The 21619-nt window shown below is 39.3% G+C and overlaps 2 protein-coding genes across 6 annotated transcripts; one reads left to right on the plus strand and one right to left on the minus strand.

Annotated features, from left to right (window-relative positions):
* Nucleotides 1-7945: 7945 nt before the first annotated feature.
* LOC116196755 (mitogen-activated protein kinase kinase kinase 7-like) lies at nt 7946-11566 on the plus strand. 5 transcript variants are annotated; one of them, XM_031526635.1, is made up of 5 exons: nt 7946-8242; nt 8388-8493; nt 8584-10643; nt 10851-10964; nt 11045-11566. In XM_031526635.1, exons 3-5 carry the CDS (start codon nt 8708-8710, stop codon nt 11194-11196), a joined length of 2202 nt encoding a protein of 733 aa, XP_031382495.1. In that variant the 5' UTR covers nt 7946-8242; nt 8388-8493; nt 8584-8707; the 3' UTR covers nt 11197-11566. The 5 variants fall into 5 exon arrangements, with proteins under 5 accessions (XP_031382495.1, XP_031382502.1, XP_031382518.1 ...); XM_031526642.1 differs by having other exon boundaries at nt 8388-8487; XM_031526658.1 differs by having other exon boundaries at nt 7946-8220; nt 8313-8493.
* Nucleotides 11567-11657: 91 nt separating this feature from the next.
* Nucleotides 11658-17407, minus strand: LOC116196746 (protein SPA1-RELATED 2). The gene is made up of 7 exons (XM_031526624.1): nt 15926-17407; nt 15164-15321; nt 13851-14667; nt 13516-13662; nt 13110-13427; nt 12952-13011; nt 11658-12383 (listed from the first exon to the last, which is right to left on the minus strand). Exons 1-7 carry the CDS (start codon nt 17405-17407, stop codon nt 12192-12194), a joined length of 3174 nt encoding a protein of 1057 aa, XP_031382484.1. The 3' UTR covers nt 11658-12191.
* Nucleotides 17408-21619: the final 4212 nt, after the last annotated feature.

A 21619-nucleotide genomic window follows, 5' to 3' on the forward strand; every position in this document is an offset into this window, starting at 1 on the left:
CTTGCTTCTTGCATGCAGGTAAATGGTGGGCTTGTTGGTCATGATCGCTTCCTGTATTGAGGAAGTATGCCCTCCGAATCTTGAGACAACTTGCGAGAGGAGTATGAGTGCATTCAAGAGTGCCCGTATTAAGCAGCAGCAAAGATTGGCGGTACCATAATCATCCTTCCTTAAGGATTATTGAATTTCAATTAGGCTCATACGAATTTGGATCTATTTCCACTTAAAAGTTCAAGTTGATAAGTGGTGGTTCCTAAGCCCGTATGAGCCCATTGAAAATTCAATATGGTATCAGAGCCTAAGTTAGGCGTATGCAAGCTCACGTGCGTGTGCGCAGCCATATCACGCTAGGCCCAATATGTCCGAGTGCAGCTAATAGTGCGCCTTGTTTAAAGTCTCCCAAGGGATGTTCATGGGGAGGGTTTGGAACATCTAGTGTTTAAGCATCAAGCGCTCCACTTGAACATCACGAGTTCAAACCTCACTGAGGATGTAGAGCTTGCCACTATGTGGGTGTATTATGGGATAGCGGTGGCCGGCCCATAATACTTGATCTAGTGGGCCTTGGACTTAATTCACTAGTGTGTTGGTGAGGCTGCGCTGACCAAGTTGGACTAAAGTCTCAACAAGCTATGGCGAAAGGAACATTCCGTGGCGGTTAGGTTCCCTTAGTTGGGGTAGCCACAGCGGGCTAATAACCCGACCTAACAGTTTTATTCAGCGAAAAAAAAAAGATGTTGGAATCAATGGGATCATCATTTTTTTTTTTGGTGAAAATGGATCATCATTATTATTTATTTGGCGCTATGGGAGACATATAAATCTAACAAAGCATATGGTAGGAGGAAGATGAGAAAGCATACATGTTCCAAGATGGAATCAAAATCTGAACTTCACGGTGATGATCCATCTTGAGGTGAGAGGTTGTTCAATGTTTATATATGTTAAGATGCTGGAATCAATGGGATCATCATTTTTTTTGGGTTAAAATGGATCATCATTATTATTTATTTGGCGGTATGGGAGACATATAAATCTAACAAAGCATATGGTAGGAGGAAGATGAGAAAGCATACATGTTCCAAGATGGAATCAAAATCTGAACTTCGTGGTGATGAAACAAAATAAAATGACATATATGCTATACCTCATTCCTAATTTATAACGGGGTTTTAACGACATATTTTAATATTCTGCTTTCGGGAAATATATGTATGATGCAATCACCAATAATGATGGTATGGTGCACTAAAGTAAAAATTTAATCAACGGATTCTCAAAAGTTATATAACTTACTAATAATATAAGTACAAATATTTTAAAATCCTGTAATTTATTGGAAATGTAAGTAATTTATTAAAACATTAAATTATTCCAACTAATTTCTCAAAACAGATGTAACTTATTCGATATGCATGTAATTTATTTTAGGGGAAAGTACAAAAATTCTCTTTGTGGTTTGAGTTTGGAATAGATTGGACCATGTGATTTTTTTATGAACAACTAACACTCTGTGATTTACTTCGTGAGACATAATAGACCTCACTGTTGTTACTTTTGGTCCTCAAACTTTTCTTTTTGCCATTATTATCTTCAAACTTTTAACTTTTTTGTAATTTGGTCCTAAAATTCTGGAGGGAAAAAAAAGGGAAGAGGCTTAGGTTGCCAGTCACCGATCGGCGACCCCGACCCCATCATCGAGGTCGCCGACACCCACAGAGGATGCCGAAGACCTCGAGAGTAAGTCCGAGATTGCTGATTTGGTGGCCCCAGCCCTCGAATCGACTAGGATCTCAAACTCGAGAACTCAGTCGATTTAGGGGTGGGGACCGTGCAACCCCAACCCCACCTCCATGGTCGTCGACATCCTCTATGGGTACATGCGACCTCAATGGTGGGTTGGGGTCTTCGACCGGCGGCCCCAGGCCCTTCCCTTTTTTTTTTCCCTGAATTTTAAGACCAAATTGAAAAAAAGTTGAAAGTTTGAGGGTACTAATGGCAAAAAAAAAGTTTGAGGACCAAAAGTGATGAAAAAACTAACGGTGAGATCCATTACGTCTCATGAAATAAATCACAGGGTATTAGTTGTTTCTCAAAAAATCACAGAGTCCAATTTGTTCCAAATTCAAAGCACAATGAGGTTTTTGTATTTTTCCCTTTATTTTATCTTATCCCAAGCTCAAACCACAACTCATACTTGAGAGCTCAAGTATTCACCCGATCTCGGATTCAAAATTCATTGGAGCTACTGAAGCGCCTTTGGCTTGATTACCCGCTCCGTGCCTCACCGGGGTTCAGGAGCTCCTGGAATTAGTCGGGCGAAACCTGGACACCCCAGGTTAGCAAAAAAGAAAAAAATTACTACATATATAATTTACTTGCATATGCGTTGTGCAATTACTTTTAAAAGTAATTGCATTACCTCCCCTCTGTATTCGATTTTGAGTGTGGGATTGTAAACGTAATACAACGTTCAAAGTAAATTTCGCCGTATGTAAGGCTAAGCCATTCCGATAGGATTATAAGAACATACGTGTTTTTCTCTGCTTTCCACTTATCTACAATAGGGTACCCACAACGATAGAAGTTGATGATTGTCATAGGACGAAATTCCAACCAAAAAAGGAAAAAAGAAAAAAGATTATGTGCTAATTCATTGACATGCATAAATGAAAATTTTAACTAATTAATATTCAAAGCAGCCATCATAGACTCACCACATGCATTTGATATTGGAGGACCAATGCGTCTCCGTCTCCGGAAGCATATTTTATTGGATGGACTACCCCTCAATATCAAGGTTAACACCATCATCAACGTAATTGTTCGCAATTAACATAGAACGAGCCCCTCAATTATTTTTTCTGCTATCAGTAATTAAACCTTCAGTCCATCTCAGCAGAAATTTTATTATATTAGTAAGACTCTCAAATCGACTTCCTAATAGATCCGTCTTCTCATATTGACGTGGTTTTTTTTTTGTCGTGCACTACTGCTATATAGAAACACAACGGATTCTACAGGTTTGATCCAAGTCAACCCACTAAGGGTGTGTTTAGTCGATTGGATATAAGGGTAGATAGAATTTGTCAAATTCTTAGGAGGTAATACGATTAGAATAGGATATTTGGGAGAAATATTGAACAGGATTATCTATTAAAATTAAAATACTCATGTAATTCAGGATATTATTTAGAAGGAAAACGACTAAATTTTCAAAAGTTGCTATTGGCCCATTGCAATGTGAGATATCGGATGAGGGCTGCTGGGGCTAGACGCCACCTCCTTTTGTTCGACGATTGTCATGGGATTACTTTTTCTTGTTTTCATAAAAAAAATAAATTAAGATATTAAAAAAAGAAAAATAGGGGCAAATTTGACATATTTACTTCATATATCTATATATATCCCACTCGTACATCTTGTTAATTATATTGCAACACGTGTTTTGAGTATCAAAATCTCTTAGGATTTAAATCCGATTGTATTCCGATCAAATATTTCATCCCGCCCTAGCAACCAAGCATTTTCTGAGAGGTTTAACCTCTTCCAATCATAGAATTTTCTATTCATAAGACTCGAGTCCTTGACTTAATTTACTTAAATATGTGTTAAACCACCTTGAAACAATCCATGTTGGCATATTGATGTATTAATTCAAAAACATGCTTTCTGGTTCAATTGATGCCATGTGAGGTTTTTAGCTCATCGTTATAACCGTCACTTGATTAACAATCTAAACAGTTAAAAATTATCATACTTAAAAGGGGTAAATTACAAAAAAAAATCCAAATTTTATAAAAAGTCTTAGTTTTGTCCTAAATTTTGTTTTGTAACAAAAAAAACCATAAGTTTTCTAAAATATCTCAAAAATGACATTCGTTATAACTTCCGTCAATTTTTGCTACTGATGGTGGGTCCCTTTAACAGTCCATGTAGGTCACACGCAGGCAAAAATTGACGGAAGTTATAACGGATGTCACTTTTGAGATATTTTAAAAAACTTATAGTTTTTCTGTTACAAAACAAAATTTATGACAAAATTAAGATATTTTACAAAACTTGAGTTTTTTTTGATAATTTACCCTACTTAAAAGCATCCGCTTTGGCTTATATTCACAGGATGGTATTGGTAGGTCTTATATCAATTATTTTAATGAAAAAAATTCTAAGTGCAAAATGATTCTGGAAAATATTTTTAAGAATTGGTCGTTTTTATAGGTCGGACCATTGAAGGTGCAAGAAATCATGGTCGTTGACATTAAAATCGTGAGGGAAGACTCCTCCCACATTGTTGCTTGCAGTCGCTTTGTCCTCAAGCCGGTGTGTGGTGGGTCCCGTGGGACCCATGATGATCAACATCCACCGTCTTGCACGCAGTTGCCGTCGACTGCGTCTTTGTCACCGGCTACCCTCCGACGTGCCGCCCACTCTTCGTCGACGATCGCCGTCAACTTGGCGCGTTTCTTCGTTACGGATTGAACCGGCCACAAAAACATAACATACTTTTGTATATAATTGTCTTCGGCGTCCATGTATATATTATCCCATCAAGAAAACAACTTATTATTTTTATCTTAAAAAATACATGCAATACTCAATATATAATTGGATATTAACGTATAATATTAATAAATAAACTGATCAATTTTTTAGATGAAGCGGTGTCCAAGCTAACATATAAGTATTTTTTTTATAAGTAGCTAACAAATAAGTAGCTCGACTAGATCACTTCTTTGAACAAGTCAAAGACAAGTCGTCTATATTTGGCCCCAGGCGTTAGAGGATTAGCCCTGGAGTCCGACGGACTATTTCTAAGGGGATTCAAGTCTTGGTGATATGACTTTTTTGGGGTGACTGTCCATTGATTCGATTTCCGAACGACATAGGCAAATACCTTTGGTTTTAAGTGGTCTGACACTTTTTTCTTCTTAAGTAATCAGGTCTCGGTTTGAGTCTCATGAATAGAGAAAATCTACGATTATGAGAGTTTTGTTTCTTAATGGGTCGACGCAACTTGAATTTAGATTAGTCGAAACCCATTAGATTTTTGAATATGACATGGTGCTCAATGAAAAGAAAAAAAAAAACGGACAGCTTAATGTTGCAATCCAATTTACAATCAATAGAATCCACTTGAAATCACGGGATCCCTCACCCTGTGTACAATACTAAAACAAGACATGCGCTACGTCTGACATCAAACAAAATCTTAATTTGAAAATAATACCCAGGCATAGCATACGAGATATTGTAGATTATTTTTCGTACTATCCATTATATTTTTAAGATAGTGATTTCTTATCTAATGCTCTATATATATATATATCAACTTTGTCAAAAATTATAGCTTTTGAATGATTATAGTAAAACTATATTTAAGAAAAACAGTGGTATATTATCTTGTCGAGGAAAATAAGAAAGAATGTGAGGATACGTTAGGAGAGGGAGAGAGCATTGTATAGAAGAGTTAAAAATTGGTAGTTATAAAAAGCATTTAAAATTATATAATTACTCTAAAACTTCCAACCATTTACTAATTGTTGATTTAACTTTCTATTTCTTAATTGGTACTTTTGGAAAAGAAAAGTCAGGTAAATTTTTTTTTTCTCCAGTGAGTTATATAGATGTTATATAATGGTCTAGATTAGTCATCAATTTTCTTTAAGAGCATATACAATAACCCTTCCAATAACTTTGGCTGATTCTTGGTTGGTTCCAATGCCATCTTTTAAGTTCATATGGTGTGGGATGTCATGTCTTATCCTGTAGAAACTGGAAAGAAGTTCAGAGAATCTGAAATGATCATAGGATTCATAGCCAAGAAATGCACATTATAAAGTAATGTAAACTTAACTACTCAAAAACTTATTATATTACAAATTCCGAATACTTGCCGTTAATGAGTTCATCCTATCAAAATTTATTGATCATCTTATAAGAGAAATAATTCGAGAATTGAACCTCATCGGGTTGCTTTGGTAATAAGAATAATCTACCTAGCTGACCAAATCACAGTTACGAATATATATTATATGGTTCAATAATATGGAATTACTGTATACTTTATGTGACGGAAAGATTCAATAGATAAAGTATGAAGGCATCCATAGATAGAATGATTTCTTTGGGCTTGGAGCTCGGAATCTTTGTCATGCGAACCAATCAGTGCAATAATTGGCAAACCCTAATTTAAATTTTCTTTTCGGTGACAACCCTAATTTAATTTAATCATTAATAAAGGAGAATCGATTTATTCGCCAACTCGCCTTATGTATTTGTTTAAGTGAAATTTTGATTTGTAACCCTGAAGTTTACCGTTTGGTACAATCGCACCCCAAAGTTTAATCTCTGTCCTTATGCATCTCGGATTGCGTTTTTTTCCCAGTTGCTCAACCACGAACATAAATATTTTTTAAAGATAACAAGAAATGTCAGTGTGACCCAATTACTATTTTTTAAGGGGGAAAAACATAATTTTGAACGTACAATTTCATATTTTTCTTCTTTAGAATGTTTTTAGATCTTTAAGAATTCTCCATGTTTATAAAATACTCCGAGCAACATATTATTGGGATCAAAGGTAAAAAGGGTTCATAGGTTAGTGACGCGAGAGATTGCAGTGCGGAGCGGGCCAACAATCCAAACTCCGAGGCACAAAATGAGACGTTTTAAATGTTAGGGTCGGGTTGCAAAATAAGCCAGAGACTGAAGTTGAGGGTGCAAAATGTAATGTGCTTACCTTCATCCAACCCAAAAATCAGGGTGCTTTTTCTTTTCTTGATGTCGGAACATAAGAGAACATAAATTTTAGGCCACTTTCATATCCTTAATTAAGGGGTAATTATTGTTAGTGTTCGCGCATGATGTTCTTCGACAAAGATAGGCATTAAATCCACCTCAATAATCATGATATTCTTCACCAAATTTTCAAAAATATAAAACAACAAAATGTTAATTATTTTGTCTCTCAAATTAGTTGTTTAAAAAAAAAGAGAGAGAGAAATTGTTGTTATCGATTTGCCAATATACAAGTCAAGCGGGAACTTCTGTTGTCATACTTAAATGATTCTCCCTTCCCATTTTTTATGTTCGAGCAACTTTACGTAATTCCAGGTGTTTGCTTGAAGAGCAATGCGGCCTTTGCATCAGGCAAGTAAACCACGCCGAGAAGTTGATTATAGAATTTTTTACCGACCGATTCGAACAAGTAAATCTTAGATCTTTCATGTATTTGGTTTATGAGAGGTTATGGTAAACCTCCTAGTACTAGTCTCGACTTCTCATTTAAGAACTCATGAATTCATTACCACTAAATAACAAAATCATTAAACTTAAATCATGTGAGAGAAAACTAAAATACGATATATCAGCAGCATTATTTACTCAAATGCCAAATGAATCACTGAAATTTCAAACCCTTTGTGCTCAATACCTATGTGTAATCAAAGTACATGGCGTCCACGATTAGCAGTACTTGTGAGCTAATAGCAGATTCATGATTACTAAATATAGTATCCCACGAATCATCTGTAATTGAAGGTTGACAGCACAGTCAACTCCAAATTCAGTCAAAGATAATCAGTCAAGAAAATCACCAAAATTCTATTGCCCGTTAAAAGGAGGGCCGGGGCTATGTAAAATCCGCCTGTCAGTTGTCAATCAAAATTAATGAAAAACAATTAAATAATAAATTCAAAAATACAAAAAGAAAAAGAGAAAAAGAAGTATTATCAGTCAACAACATCTCCGTCATCACCGGTGTAACGCCGTCACAAGCCCCGAAGTGGCTTCACTGTTGTTGGCTCGCTAAAACGACGGCACTCGTGTCTCTGCCGTGCAAGTGACGGAGACGTGGGAAGGCAGTTAACGGAAAAGGGGCAGACAAAACACGCGGGAACAATGAGCATAAATAAACGTATACTCTCCAACGAAGGCGGACACTTTCAACGGCCCATTTTCTCTCTCTTCTCTCTCCCTCTCTCCCTCTCCCTCTCCCAATTCGATTCAGCTCCGCATTTCGATTCTACTGAGAAATCGGCGACAAGGGTTCGATCGCAGTCATCGAAATATTCAATTTTCCGTGTCAAAAATTCCTCCTTTTTCCCGAAAAACCAGTCGTCACGCGGAAATCAATTTTTCACTGAAAAAACGGAAGTCTCTGTTGTTCTTTTGTGTCGTCTTCAAGCTCTCAGCACCTCCATTTTTGGGAGCTTTCAGGTGGTTTTTTGATGCCCTCAAGGTGGGGTTTGTAATATTCAAGAGACCTCGTCGATTGTTGCTTCTGACATGTTTCTATTTCTGTTTGGTAGCAATTGTTCTGTCCCGTGTCTTCTGTTTGGTACCCAACAATGGGGATTGCTGATGGGTTTTCCTCTGATCGTCAGATTCCGTGGAGTCTGCCGGTTTCTAGGTTGGGGTTCGTTAAGGTTCTTGCCTCTTGGAGTCTCATAGGCAGCGGTCCGAGAAGTAGAATCTCCGCAGCAGGCACAAGTTCGGATTCATGTTCTTCAAAAAGTATTACGAATTGTTTGTCTTTTCATCTTCTGGGGTTGATTGTTTGCAACATTCATGAATTTGCAGGTGATTTGAATCTTCGGTATCATTGATATCGACGATATCGAGAACGTGAAAACATATTTTTGAAGGATTCTGTTTCGAAAGGTTTGAGGTTGTTCAGATTAATCGCCTCCTCCCGAGGCCGGAAATGGAGCAATTCCGGCAGGTCGGGGAGGTCCTAGGAAGCGTGAAGGCCCTGATGGTTCTCCAAGACGAGATCCCAATCAACAAGAGGCAGTGCTGCCTCCTCCTTGAGATCGTCTCCTTAGCCTTCACATTGATCTCAACTTCTATAAAGCACAACCTGAGGCTCGAGGAGAAGAACACGACCAAGTGGAAGGCCCTTGATCAGCCCCTGAGGGAGCTCCACAGGGTGTTCCGAGAGGCCGAGGTTTATATCAGGCACTGTATGGACTCGAGGGATTGGTGGGCCAAGGTTATTAGCCTCCACCAGAACAAGGACTGCGTCGAGTTTCATGTCCATAACTTGCTCTGTAATTTTCCAGCTGTTGTGGAGGCCATTGAAACTGCAGGTGAGATCTCGGGCCTTGATCCCGATGAGATGCAAAAAAGAGGGGTCTTGTTGAGGAAGAAGTATGATCGAGAGTTAAACGACCCCAAGGTTTTTGCTTTGAGATTCGGGGAGCAATATTTGGTGACCAAAGAGCTGTGCAAGCGATTTGAGAGCGCTTGGAGGGAGGATAGGTGGCTCCTCAGTGAGGCTATTAAGGAGAGGAGGAAGGAGGAATCAAAGAACGAGAATCGGCTTGGAGATTTTATGCTCAAGAAACTCAACGGATCTCCCTCGGGAACTAATGACGCTATGCTTTCTTCGAGCTCGGTGCTTATTGGATCGAGGGACTATCAGGTGAGGCGACGGCTGGGAGGCGGGTCCCAGTTCAAGGAGATCCAGTGGCTAGGGGAGAGCTTCCTGATGCGGCACTTGATCGCAGAGATCGAGCCTCTGAAACCTGAGATTCGAACTTTGCTTTCCCTTTCCCACCCTAATATACTCCAATACCTGTGTGGGTTCTGTGATGATGAGAGAAAGGAATGCTTCTTGGTCATGGAGCTGGTGAGCAAGGACCTCTGGACCCACATCAAGGAGAGTTCGAGCCCGAGGAGGCGGAGTCCACCATCGATCCCTCTGATAGTTGATATCATGCTCCAGATCGCAAGAGGAATGGAATATCTCCACTCAAATGGAATCTTCCACGGGGACCTCAACCCAAAGAATGTTCTCCTCAAGTCGAGGAGCTCTCTGGAAGGCTATTTCCATGTAAAGGTCTCGGGTTTTGGGCTATCCTCCGTGAAGGACAAGAATACTTGCAGCTCGCCGAGTCACGACACGACCAACTTGATAAATCCTTTCATTTGGTATGCTCCAGAAGTTCTGGCAGAAGAAGAAAAGCAAGGAAGCATAAGTTCATCATCAAGTAAGACCAAGTACTCCGAGAAAGCCGATGTGTACAGCTTCTCAATGATCTGTTTCGAGCTTTTGACGGGGAAAGTACCCTTCGAGGATGGGCACCTTCAGGGGGACACGATGGCCCGAAACATCATAGCAGGGGAGCGGCCTCTCTTCCCCTTTGCATCACCAAAATTCTTGGTCAACTTGACCAAGAAGTGTTGGGCAACCGACCCTGCCTCCCGCCCAAGCTTCTCGTCAATCTGTCGTATCTTGAGGTATATCAAAAAGTTTTTGGTGATGAACCCGGAGTGTGATCAGCAGCCTGAGCTCATGATCCCTTCTGCCGACTTCTGTGACATTGAGAACGGGTTTCAGAAGAAGTTCCTAGCAGCAGCAGATACTGGGAATCTCAGTGCAACGCTGGTTTCACAAATTCCATTCCAGATGTTCTCTTACAGGATTTCTGAGATAGAGAGGACTCAGAGAAGGAGTCCTATCGTGAGCGAGTCCACAAGTGATGCGGGCTCATTTTGCAGGGAGGAGAACCTCTCTGTGATTGAAGATCATCAATTACCGCTAGTGAGTGACACGAGGTCCATTTGTTCTGATTTTGTCGACAAGAGATCATTATCGTCTAAGAGAGCTTCAATCTTGGTACCGAAGAAGAATCTGAGTAAGTTCTCACACTTTCCTTTATTTGATTCTTCCATTGGTATGAAGAAAGCAACCATATACTCTTGCTTCCCACCTGTATCCTGTCATGCCCTTTGCTCTGATCTCATCAGATCACCTAAAGATTCCTTTTCAACTGTCTGTCATAGCCTCAAGTATACTTGGGAAAAGGATCGATCTGATTAACTGGTATCTTTCCATTCTGTAGGGGAAGATCGCCGTCCAAGAGAAGTTAGGTCAGTCTGCTCCGAGATCCCGGAGAGAAGAGCTGTTCCTACAAGGAAACTTGCTACAGTTAAGACCAGAAAAGTATTTGCTTCAGGTCAGTTTTTGTTGGTGATATATATGGATATATGCGCGCGCGTCTGTATAATGTTGCTGAACTAAGATTTCCTATATCAGCACCAGCAAAAGCGCCAGATAAGAGGACATCAAGATTGAATCCAACTCCAACTATAAGAAAGAGCAGCAGCAACTTGACAGTGATGTTAAGCCAAGAAGAGAAGAACCAAAAAAAGACACGGGACCATGTCTCCGACTCCGAGGTACAGTAGAAGCTTAAGCATTTGGAGGACTCCCACTTCAGCTTCTTTCTGGTCATTCATAGATCTTTCTGCTAATGAGAAAAGAACAAAAAGGCAAAACCGAAAACAAGAAGGAGAAAAGGGAAAGAAATCCCGGAAGTCGGGTCTCTTTGTTTTTTCTTTTTAGAAATCGTCGAAGAACAGGTCTTGATTCTCATTAGGTCATTGTAGAATGATTACATCGTTATGGGATAGCTTTGATGTTCGAGTTTTGTGAAGGGCTATAAATGTTTTGTATGTACCAGAAGTCATTAGTTTTATGTGTACGAGAGTTTTGGGTGTTTCGGCTCTATCCTTTCAACCTTAGTAACAGAACTGTAGAATTTGTAATGCATTTTCAGCACACAATGCTTCTGCAATTTCAATCCTTCATCGAAATAAAAGCAAACTCCCATAAAGTTCAATCTCTATTTCAGAGTTGCATTGCAACGTAAGCCTCAGAACACTTTTGATTTCATTTCTATAAGCCTCGAAACATTCTGGTCTCAAGGGAAACAAAGATATTTTCTGTACATAAATCAAGCTTCAGAAGATTTACAACAGCTAATTCTTCCTTATACCTCATGCTCAAAATCTAATTACATTCTGACCGCAAATTGTTGCTAGTAATTGAAAATACGGAAAAAGCCCCCAGTTATTGGTGATTCTGCATTGGAAACCAGCAATGATCTCGAATTCCTGAATCGGGTCTGCCGCCTAAACCTTCTATCATAGAATGGTAGGTATGCGTTAGAGACAGCCTCAGCCTCTCCATCATCTCACCCTTCTCTTGTGGATCCTGCATATGTCTACAGCAATTCCAAGGCCAGGTAAAAAATTTCTCGTGCCTGTCCACCTGGTTCTCAGACAAGAGTCAGTTCTCTCTCGAGTGAAGAAAGGCATAATAGCCTGTCGTATGCCAAGGCTTTGGCAAAAGGAAGGGCCTCCTTGCTCGAATTTGAGATTTCAAAGCCCAAACTGAACACTCATACCATCTGTAATACTTTTATACACCCGCTTGAATTGGCAGCAATGAGCATGTCTGATTTCCCTTTCCAGCATACACTCGAAACAAACTGCCCATTATCGTCATCTGTTTCTTTTCCTGAGATTGGATCGATAGAGCCAAACTTGTGGGAAGTGACTGGCATTGGAAGGGACCTGTAGTACGCAAAAACCTGAGGAGAAAACATTTAAAATGAATCACATGTCAGATATTTCCACAGGAAAGAATCGATGCATATTTCTATGGGATAATTTCTACAAATGAAATGATCCAGTATATTCATTGCGGTTTGGAGCAGTCTTTTCAAACTGGTCTGGTCTTTGATTGATTATGAATTAGACTTAAGGACAGAGCAACCAGTTGAAACTCATGGCTACATTCACAAACTCAGAAACAAAAGATTCGAAAGACAGATACCTATCAAGTTCCCTTCCTTCTCTCAAGTTTTCAATCTTCAAGCAAATTGTAATTGCAAATTATTTTTGGATGCTGCAAAATTTGGCATCTATATCTGGTGACTTCCAAATTAGATAATCATCTAGATGCATCTGAATATTTGTACAACCTGCTAAACCCAACCAACTCCACCCCCCCACCACCCCAACGGCCCAAATCACCACAAAAAGAAAAAAAAAAAAAAAAAGAAGAAGAAGAAGAAACCACCCCAACTCTCTATCGGTACAAATTGCCCAATTGCTTACTTAGGTGAACACAGACAGAGAATGAGTATGAGCACTTGCCTCATTCTTTTCTGAACCGCATGAGATGTAGCCATCAGCAACAGACAAACCTACAAAATTCTGAAAAGGCAACAAGCTTGTTGCGTCAAAAACTGTTAAATTATGGTAGCAAATTTGAAAATTTTCTTACTTCCAAGCATAAGAAAAATGATACCTACCTTCTCATTGGTGTGCCCAGTGAGAGTCAAGCTGCAAGCATTTGTAGAAAGACCACTAGGGCTCGTCTTGTTGAGATCCCATAGCTTCAAAGAGTTGTCAGTGGAAGCAGTTAAGATGGTTCCAGAGTCGAGGAATTTCACATAGCTAACAGCCTTCTGGTGTCCTGTCAATACACACCAGGGGCTTCTAACATTACGAAGGTCATAGCAATAGCTTTTGTAGTCCGCGGATCCAAAGGCCAGCAAATGAGGCGAGTGAGCAGAGAACTGGACGCAGCAAACGTTTGCTATATTCCGTATTGTACCCAAGCAGTTTCTCTGCAAATTTAAATATTACATAAGCTTTAGCCTCATCAAGCAATCATACGACTGCAGCAGGAAAGGAAATTCAACCAAGAAGACATGCCTCGCTAATGTTCCAAAGTTTAACTGAACAATCATCACTTCCACTGGCAAACTTTGTTGGACACACAGGGGAGAAGTCAATGGACCATGCCCGCTTTTCATGCTCGCTGTATTCGGAGAAGCATTGGCCAGTGCTTGCATCCCATAACTAGTAAGTATTACACAAACAAAAAAGGGGGAGTAAATACAAATATATAGAGAAACCAGCAATGAGAAACAATACAGAAAGCAAAAAACATATAACATAACCAGAATAGGATCGCCCTCAAGGCACAATAACATAAATCATTAAACTGATTCAAAGTTATGCTTTTCCACCAAAAAAAATTTACACACCTTAACTGCTCCATCGTAATCAGTTGAAGCAAGATAGTTGCGAATGTAGTTATTCCAGCAAACACAGCTCAGCTTCGATCTGTTCGACATCTCAATCGCCGGATAATGAATGTCAACAGACTCATTCAATAGTCCGTGGAACTCAAATACCTTTATCTTCTTGGACACTCCAGCAGCAGCAAAGTAGTCCTCATCCCGAGAAAAACTTAGGGAGCAAATCACGTTAGCGGAGTTGTTGAACTCCCCATTTCTCAGTACGCCACGTACTTCAAACTTACTGCATCGGGCATACTTGCAAAGACCATCAAAGAAGGCTCCCACTCGATCGGACGTATTTTGCGACTCCTCATCCCTCTGCTGGGGCTGGTGCCAGTTCTCACGATTTCTCAAAAGATCAATATCTGTGCGCTTTGAAGCATCTATCTCAGGAAGACGGATCCTAGACCTCATTGAGTAGTAAGCAGTTTCAAGCAGCTTAATATTGCCCGACCATCTAGAGTCCTTCATACCAGAAGCTGGAGAGAGCCAAGGGATAACATCCAAGTTTGCGAAGTTTTTAACTGAAGAGTCTGTTTGCACATAAGGCTGCACAGATGGCTTTGCTGCAGGATGCCTTCTCCCAATCTCTGCAATATCCGCTTCAAGGCAATTTATGTTCTCAACTAACTTCGAGGCTTCTTTTTGCTTGTTCTCTTTCAAACTGATAAGAAAATGCAACAGTAGCTCTGATTCCGCATCGTCTTGTTCAATGGATGACGTCAATTCTTCAGAGTTGACATCCTTCAGTCCACTAAGTACTTCAGATTCTAGGATCTTCCTGTATCGCCCCCAAAACACCACTGATGGTAAGGACAGGGATAGTATTGTTCTACGTACTTGCATTAATTTCAAAAAAGCAAGCTGGACACTGGGCTGCTGTTTGGTCCAGCTGGAAACAAGACGGTGAGATGAAAGAATGAAATAACATAATTGCAAAGTTATGGAAAGAGATTCAATTTTGGACAAAATTGAATCAATGGGCTGGTGGGGTCCTCATGGCCCCGGAGGGAATAAACTCCCTGCAATTAAAAGCAAAAGAAAGCATAACTTATCCCTGTAGCTGATGTAACTCTCCCTTAAGTATCAAGATTACCAAAAGGATCATTTACCCAACTCCTAACTATTTTTGGATGCCCACACAAAAATACTTTTCTTGAGAAAGATCACAGCAAATAAGGTAACACTTAGAAAGGAGGCATAAAAATCCTGTGCTCCTATTTGTCATCCAATGCTGAATTAACTAAAATGCAATGAACCAAAGAATTTAACCACACCTTGAAGATGGCCGGGAAGCAGGATCTGGGTGAAGTAACCATAAGCAAAATCCTGCTTCTTTTTGATTTTCCGATAGGAAACTCGGAGGAAGAATCCTATGGCGCAGATCCATCATCGCTGCATTTCGAGCACTTTCGCAATTGAAGCGGCCAAGTAGCTGAAAAGGAAACAATTAAAAAAGAATCCATAACTGTTTATCAAATCTTTGGAATGACTAGCAATACCAAGAGAGAAAAGAACTTAGAAGTGTGATCAGATGAAGCTGTAATGAAGGTAAAAAAAGGACAACTCAATACACAAACATTAGCATAACAGCTCTTTGAACAACTCCATAACAGATTTCTAATTCTGTCACTTCATAAAATGCTGAGAATCATACAGTGCAACTATAAATGAAAACAATTCAGCCAAAAAAAACAGAAGAAAGAAAGAAGAGGGAGATTTAGAGTAGCTTTATCTGGAAAAAATAAATAAAATTATTACTGGTTAAGGGACATAAGACATGGATTTCCCGTAAGCGTAGACTAAATTATCCATATCTACTATTGAGGAAAGCTATCAATAAGAAGACAACTTATGAAATACTTCTGGCATTGAATCTTCTGGAAACGTGATAACACCTCACTAATTAAGAATCATACTTCAAACAGTCATGATCATTTTTGCTAGTAATTATGCTCAATCATAATAGCTAGCAAAGCACTGATTTTTAATCACCATGCAGATGCGACTGGAAAAAGCAAATGCATTATAAGCCGCACCTCGAAAAAGAGAACACCTAGACAGTAGATATTTGAGGAAATACTGCTTCCACCATTGGTGAGTTCCTCAGGGCTCTGGTACCATTTGTCTTCCAACTGACTACTAGTAATAGTTGAGTGCTGCTCAAGGGAATTGGGTTTATAGCGATTGTTGCACCTTCGAGAGTCATATTCTTTATTGAGCTCACCATAATCATTGCATGACCGTCCAGAGACATTAGTGTCTTCAATACTTGCATTTCCGGCATCTGAATGAGGTCTTGAAGAGAACTGAGGCCACTGGTTATGGATCATATCCTCATTAAACTTCTGCTTCTTCATACTTAAATTAAGAGGGTGAAACAGGCCATATTCTGATGGTCTTTTTGTTACAACCAATGCACTTGAGTTGGATCCATTTCTAACTTTGACACTTTCCAACAATTCTCTCTGCTCTGATGGTCCGACATACTTGACCTGATTTGATGGCAGCAGTTTAAAAGAAGATGGACGTAATTCATGCAAAGCAACTCCATGGGAATGAGAATAGTCTACCAGATCCACAATCTGCCTAAATATATTCAGTCTCTCCACATTATTCACTTCTCTGTTCCCATTGTCAAGCCACACTCTCAAACTGACCCCATCATTATCAGGACGGCTAGCTCTGGTCCCAATGACTTCATGTACTGCAGGAATAAGAGTCTTGCCAGCTAAACTCGGAGGGGCATCAGAAGCAATTTTTGTGTTGGTGCCTATCTTTACATTATTCTGATTTCTGGACTCAACATGCTGATTATCAACGGCTTGGTCCCTGCATATGATTCCCTTGCCCTTTAACGTACTCTTTATGAAATATTCTGAGAATCCTGACTTCGATAGAATCTTTGTCCTGCAGGCCCCACGAACTAATGCATTGCCCATCGTCCCTTTGTTTTCAGAACTAGACAATGGCAGCACAGCTTCATTTTGTTCATCCCTGAATTGTTTTTGAGGTAAAATTTCAGAAACAGACGCACATGCATCTCCCCACGAACTGTTCCTCTCAAGGTTTTCCTCATGATTACAGGGACAGCCACGTGAACTCTCAAGTGCAGATCTACCAGCTGCATGATAAAGTTGCTGCCACTGGTTCAACCTAGTGTGCATCCTATCACTACTTTTTGAGGGACCAACCACAGCCCTATTCATATTATCATAGTTCCTCACTGTTAACTCTTCAACCATGCCACTAACATCCATGTTGCCAGGGCTAGCATAAGGGCGGTCTAACCCATCAATGGAGCTTATACTCAAGTTCGCATCCTTACCCTCTAAGATATCTCCAAGCACGTGATGAGATGAGCTCTCATGATATTCCACCTCCGTGGGTATAACCCCTTCCCGTGTTTCCAACTGAATGCCACCTTCACTCTTCCAAGAATACTCACTCTCTTTGTTTTGCAGATGCACACTTTCCGTCCCATCTAAATGGATCACCTCTTCGTCCACTCCCCCGTCCATGATTGTCCAACCAGAGACTTCATTCACCTTACCAACTGATCATCACATTGTTATCGGATCATTCTGTCGAAGCCAAGGAGGAAATGTTTCGAGTATCCTCTTACAGTTTCCTGCAAAATCACCGATACCGACATCATGAAAAATGCAAGACCTTACAGAAAGGACAACACTAATAGCTCTCCGATAGGACAGAGAAAAATTGAACAACTTAGAATGAATTGACTAAGATACCGATATCAACAGAGACTTGCATATATGCATCATCCCGAAAACTCTACAAACCAACTAGAAGTTCAGCTTCTAAAAACCAAAGAATCATCAATAAGCAGCAACCGAAAAAATGCCCCAATTGGGATTCGCAGAAAATGCAAGTAAAAAGGAGAAATTGGCAATTGAAAACCCGCCCAATTCACGAAATCATCGCCATTCCTGCATTCCCGCGTTGCCCACACCCCACAAACGGTAAATTCAGCCGAGCAAACACACTAAATGCAGGACCACCAGCTGCAAAAGCAAATTAATCGCACGACGTACCGCCTCCGGGTACCCAACAGCGAATTGCTCCACCACCAGAGCTCAACCGACAAAGCAACACCGACAAGGCGGGCAAGAACTGCCAATCTTGACCCTTTGATTGGGGAATTTGAAACCCTAGACCCCCTCGAAGAAGAAGAAGAAGAACGCTGAAACGGCAGTAGAAAGGGATAAGAGGGAACACTTGCCTGAACTGGAAAAAAGGAAAATATCTTCTTCACGCTCTCCATCGGATTTTCGAATTTTGCGAGAGAATTTCGGATTCAATCCTAACCTCCTTTTCTAATTAAATTTTCCAATTTCTTCTTTCTTTCTTTTTTTCTCCTTTTTAATTTATTTTTTGTCGTGTAAATTTGAAGGCCTTTGGCTTTGGGTTGTCCCATAAACCTTCCGACTGCGGAATAAAGGGGAGCCAGGTGTTTTTTTATGCCGTAAATTTATTTATTTTCCGAGCGAAAATAGAGCCAGCGATACACATATTTACAATATTGCCACTGGAAAATGGAAATTATTTGTTCATGATGCCATTAATTTTTGGAATCAGTTTTTGGAAAACTTGGCTTTTTGCTTCTGGGGATCTAAGCATTGATGTTGATTTGAGGTTTGGAATCACCCCGAAAACTTTAGCTCGATTCACGGGAGTTTCCCTTGGTTTTTATGTTGTATTTATGATAAAAATTTGATCGAAATCAGTATATTTTCGATGCAGCTAGATCGACAGTTTTATCTTGAGTAACTTATATGAAAGATTTCGGGAGCACGTGTTTCATGTTCGTTTTCCTTCTTGGAAACGCTACAATTGTGAGCAGATGTGTACTACGTGCTTTGCTTTATCGAGCGGATCTATAAGCAGCAAAAGATATGTTTACCAAATTTGAAGTGAAATTCCATTCTGGGCAATCCCTGGTGTAGTTTTTCATTTAGAAGAAATGATAAGGTCTGAAATTGAATGCTATTTTTTCAGATTCATTATATGTATATAAACTTATAAGAAAAGATTACATACTTATGAAATGATAATAAAATTTATCATGTAATGATTCTTAAGTTGGTATAATATATCTTGAAATGTGAGAAACTTTAATATTTTAAAATTTTAAAAGAATGCGTACAAAAGAAAATTTAATGGACGAATGATGTGTAACTACTTGGTTGCATGTAAAAGCTCGATATATCAATGTAGAAGTTGATTGTGCCCTTAACATCCGTTGCACCGGCCAATTTGGGCAGCAACTTGGAATTTTTAGGTGTCGTTTGGTTATAGGATAAAAATCCCACTCTACTGCACACTATTATTTCTTCAATTCATTACTTTTTTATCTTTTTTTTCTTTAATTTAATAATAATTTTTTACTCATACTTTTTCTTAAGGATTAATTATTCAAAAAGCACAATCATTATACTTTTTCTAAATATAGCACGACGTTTACAAGATAGCACAGAAATGCATTACCTTTGTATTTTTTATTGAATATAACACGACCTTTTGAGAGTGACATAGAGATACACGGGATTTGTCTTTTTTTCTTAAATATAACACAATCTTTAAAAAATAGTACTGGAAGACACAACTTTCAAATTTAGTTGCGATTCTAGTATATCGTCAATTATTCGTCAAATGTAACAGTAATAGCTAATGGCGCATCGAGGCACAACACGATTGGACGAGTGGATTTTTACAAATTGAAAAAGAAGGTTTTTTGTTTAAAGAAAAAAAGAAAGAGTGAGTCATAGATTGTAAGGGGCGTAATCTGTGGGGTCACCACCATCACCGCCTTTTAATTATTTTTAAAATTTTAAATTATTTTTTAATTAAATAAGAACCTGTAAGGTCTACTCATTCAATCATGTTGTACCACATAGCATCATTATCTCCACATTAGCCATTATCGTTACATCTGACGAAATAATTGACGCCATGCTAGATGCGCAACTAAACTTGAAAGACGCGTCTTTCTGTGCTATTTTTTAAAGGTCTTGTTGTATTAAAAAAAATGTCCAATAGTTATGCCTTCTTGTGCTACTCTCCAAAAGCCGTACTATATTTAGGAAAAAATGCAAAGCTCATGTCTTTCTATGTTATTTTCAAATGTCATGCTATATTTAAAAAAAAGTGCACAAATCGTGCTTTTCTATATGATTAACCATTTTCCTAACTATTATTACAATCAATTTTTTATAATAAATTCTCTTATCTACTTTTACATCCATATATATACATGTACATTTTGTCTTTTTTTCTCATATAACAATAAATTCTCACGTCTACTTTTTCCTAACTATTATTACAACCAAATTTTAATAATAAAGTCATAATTTACTTTTACATATTTTATTCCTAGCGAGTAGAGTAGGGTTGAATTGGATTTCAACTCCTGAGCCGAATGATCCGAGAAACCGGTGGGAAAACCGACATTTTTCTCCATTCAATCTAAATTGGGTGCCCAAGTAATAAAGTGTATAAATAAGTAAGTCAATGATGATGACATAATGTAAGTGAGGTTTCGGAACTCATCGCGCATCTCTTCTTGCTTCCCCTCTAAGTTCGAAGAGAGAACCTTTTGTAAGTTACATAAAAAGGGAAAATCTTACATGATTCTTTTTAATTTTTATAGTGATAAATACGAGAAAGAATCAATAAGATTCTCTCATTATACAGATTCATTACCTACTATCCATATATTTATAAGTTATTTTATTCTCTCTATATTTAATTGGTACTTTTCTATATGACATTGTGTGATAGGATTATTAAAAAATTTCTCGTGCTAATGATTTTCCAAGATTTCAAAAATTTTAGTTTGTGATACAGGAAAAGACTCTGCGATAGTGAATGGAAACTTTCAGCACCGGGATCTTCCTCAAAACTCGAACTAACTAGCCCTTTCATCTTCTCCAATTTCGAGACCTCACTCATTTACGTTTACACCAAACTCTCTCATTTCGTGTCATTACTGTGATTTCTTTAAGCCACATAAAAGAAGTAGGTGACTCGAATATTGTTCACGAGGAGCCATCTCCAATGCTTAAGTTAGTCTCTTTCCGACGAGAGCCAAATGATACGAATGAACAATGAACTTGCCAAATCTATATAAAAATAAGTACTTATAGAATAACTTGAATATACTAGGTCACACCTGAACTGTCGAGTCATTGTTTAGGGCCTTCGGCTTGCGCTTGGTGTGGACCGGTTGGAGCCGACCTTGATTCAAGCCCATGAAATCACATTGCCTCGTAGCTCGCTAAATCGATTACGGCGCTCTTAGTCCTCCTCAAGGACTAATGTTGGGACTCGCTTAGCCCCTCATGGGAGGGGCTCACAGAGCCTTAGGTTCTTTGCGGAGGGGTTCGTCAGCCCCTCCTTGATCCATAAGAGGGGATCGCCGAGCCCCCTCCTTGGGTGAGGGGTGCACAATAGGCCCTTTAGTCCATAGGTGGAGCTCACTGAGCCCTCTTATTCAAGGGAGGGCCTCGCCGAGCCTCCCTTGGGAAAGGGATTTGGCTAGCCCAAAACAGTGGCTGAGAGTCCTTTACCCTTACTGGGCTCATTTCATGGGCTTGGGAGCCCTCCTAATTGCTTTTGGGGGTTTATGGGGTGAACTCGATCCAATTAGATCCGGCTACGTACTATGTTACTAGTTTGCATCGACCACGTTTCGTAAAAGAATATTATATCAC

This window comes from Punica granatum, chromosome 1 (assembly GCF_007655135.1).
Source record: "Punica granatum isolate Tunisia-2019 chromosome 1, ASM765513v2, whole genome shotgun sequence".
Classification (NCBI taxonomy): Eukaryota; Viridiplantae; Streptophyta; class Magnoliopsida; order Myrtales; family Lythraceae; genus Punica; species Punica granatum.

Coding starts and splice junctions, on each gene's coding strand:
- LOC116196755 (XM_031526650.1), top strand. CDS start 8,708: ATGGAGCAATTCCGGCAGGTCGGGGAGGTCCTAGGAAGCGTGAAGGCC. Junction 10,644..10,850: donor GGTACCGAAGAAGAATCTGA/GTAAGTTCTCAC, acceptor TCCATTCTGTAG/GGGAAGATCGCCGTCCAAGA. Junction 10,965..11,044: donor CAGAAAAGTATTTGCTTCAG/GTCAGTTTTTGT, acceptor TTCCTATATCAG/CACCAGCAAAAGCGCCAGAT.
- LOC116196746 (XM_031526624.1), bottom strand. CDS start 17,407: ATGGACGGGGGAGTGGACGAAGAGGTGATCCATTTAGATGGGACGGAA. Junction 14,668..15,163: donor GCTTCCCGGCCATCTTCAAG/GTGTGGTTAAAT, acceptor GGGGCGATACAG/GAAGATCCTAGAATCTGAAG. Junction 13,428..13,515: donor AACTTTGGAACATTAGCGAG/GCATGTCTTCTT, acceptor TTAAATTTGCAG/AGAAACTGCTTGGGTACAAT.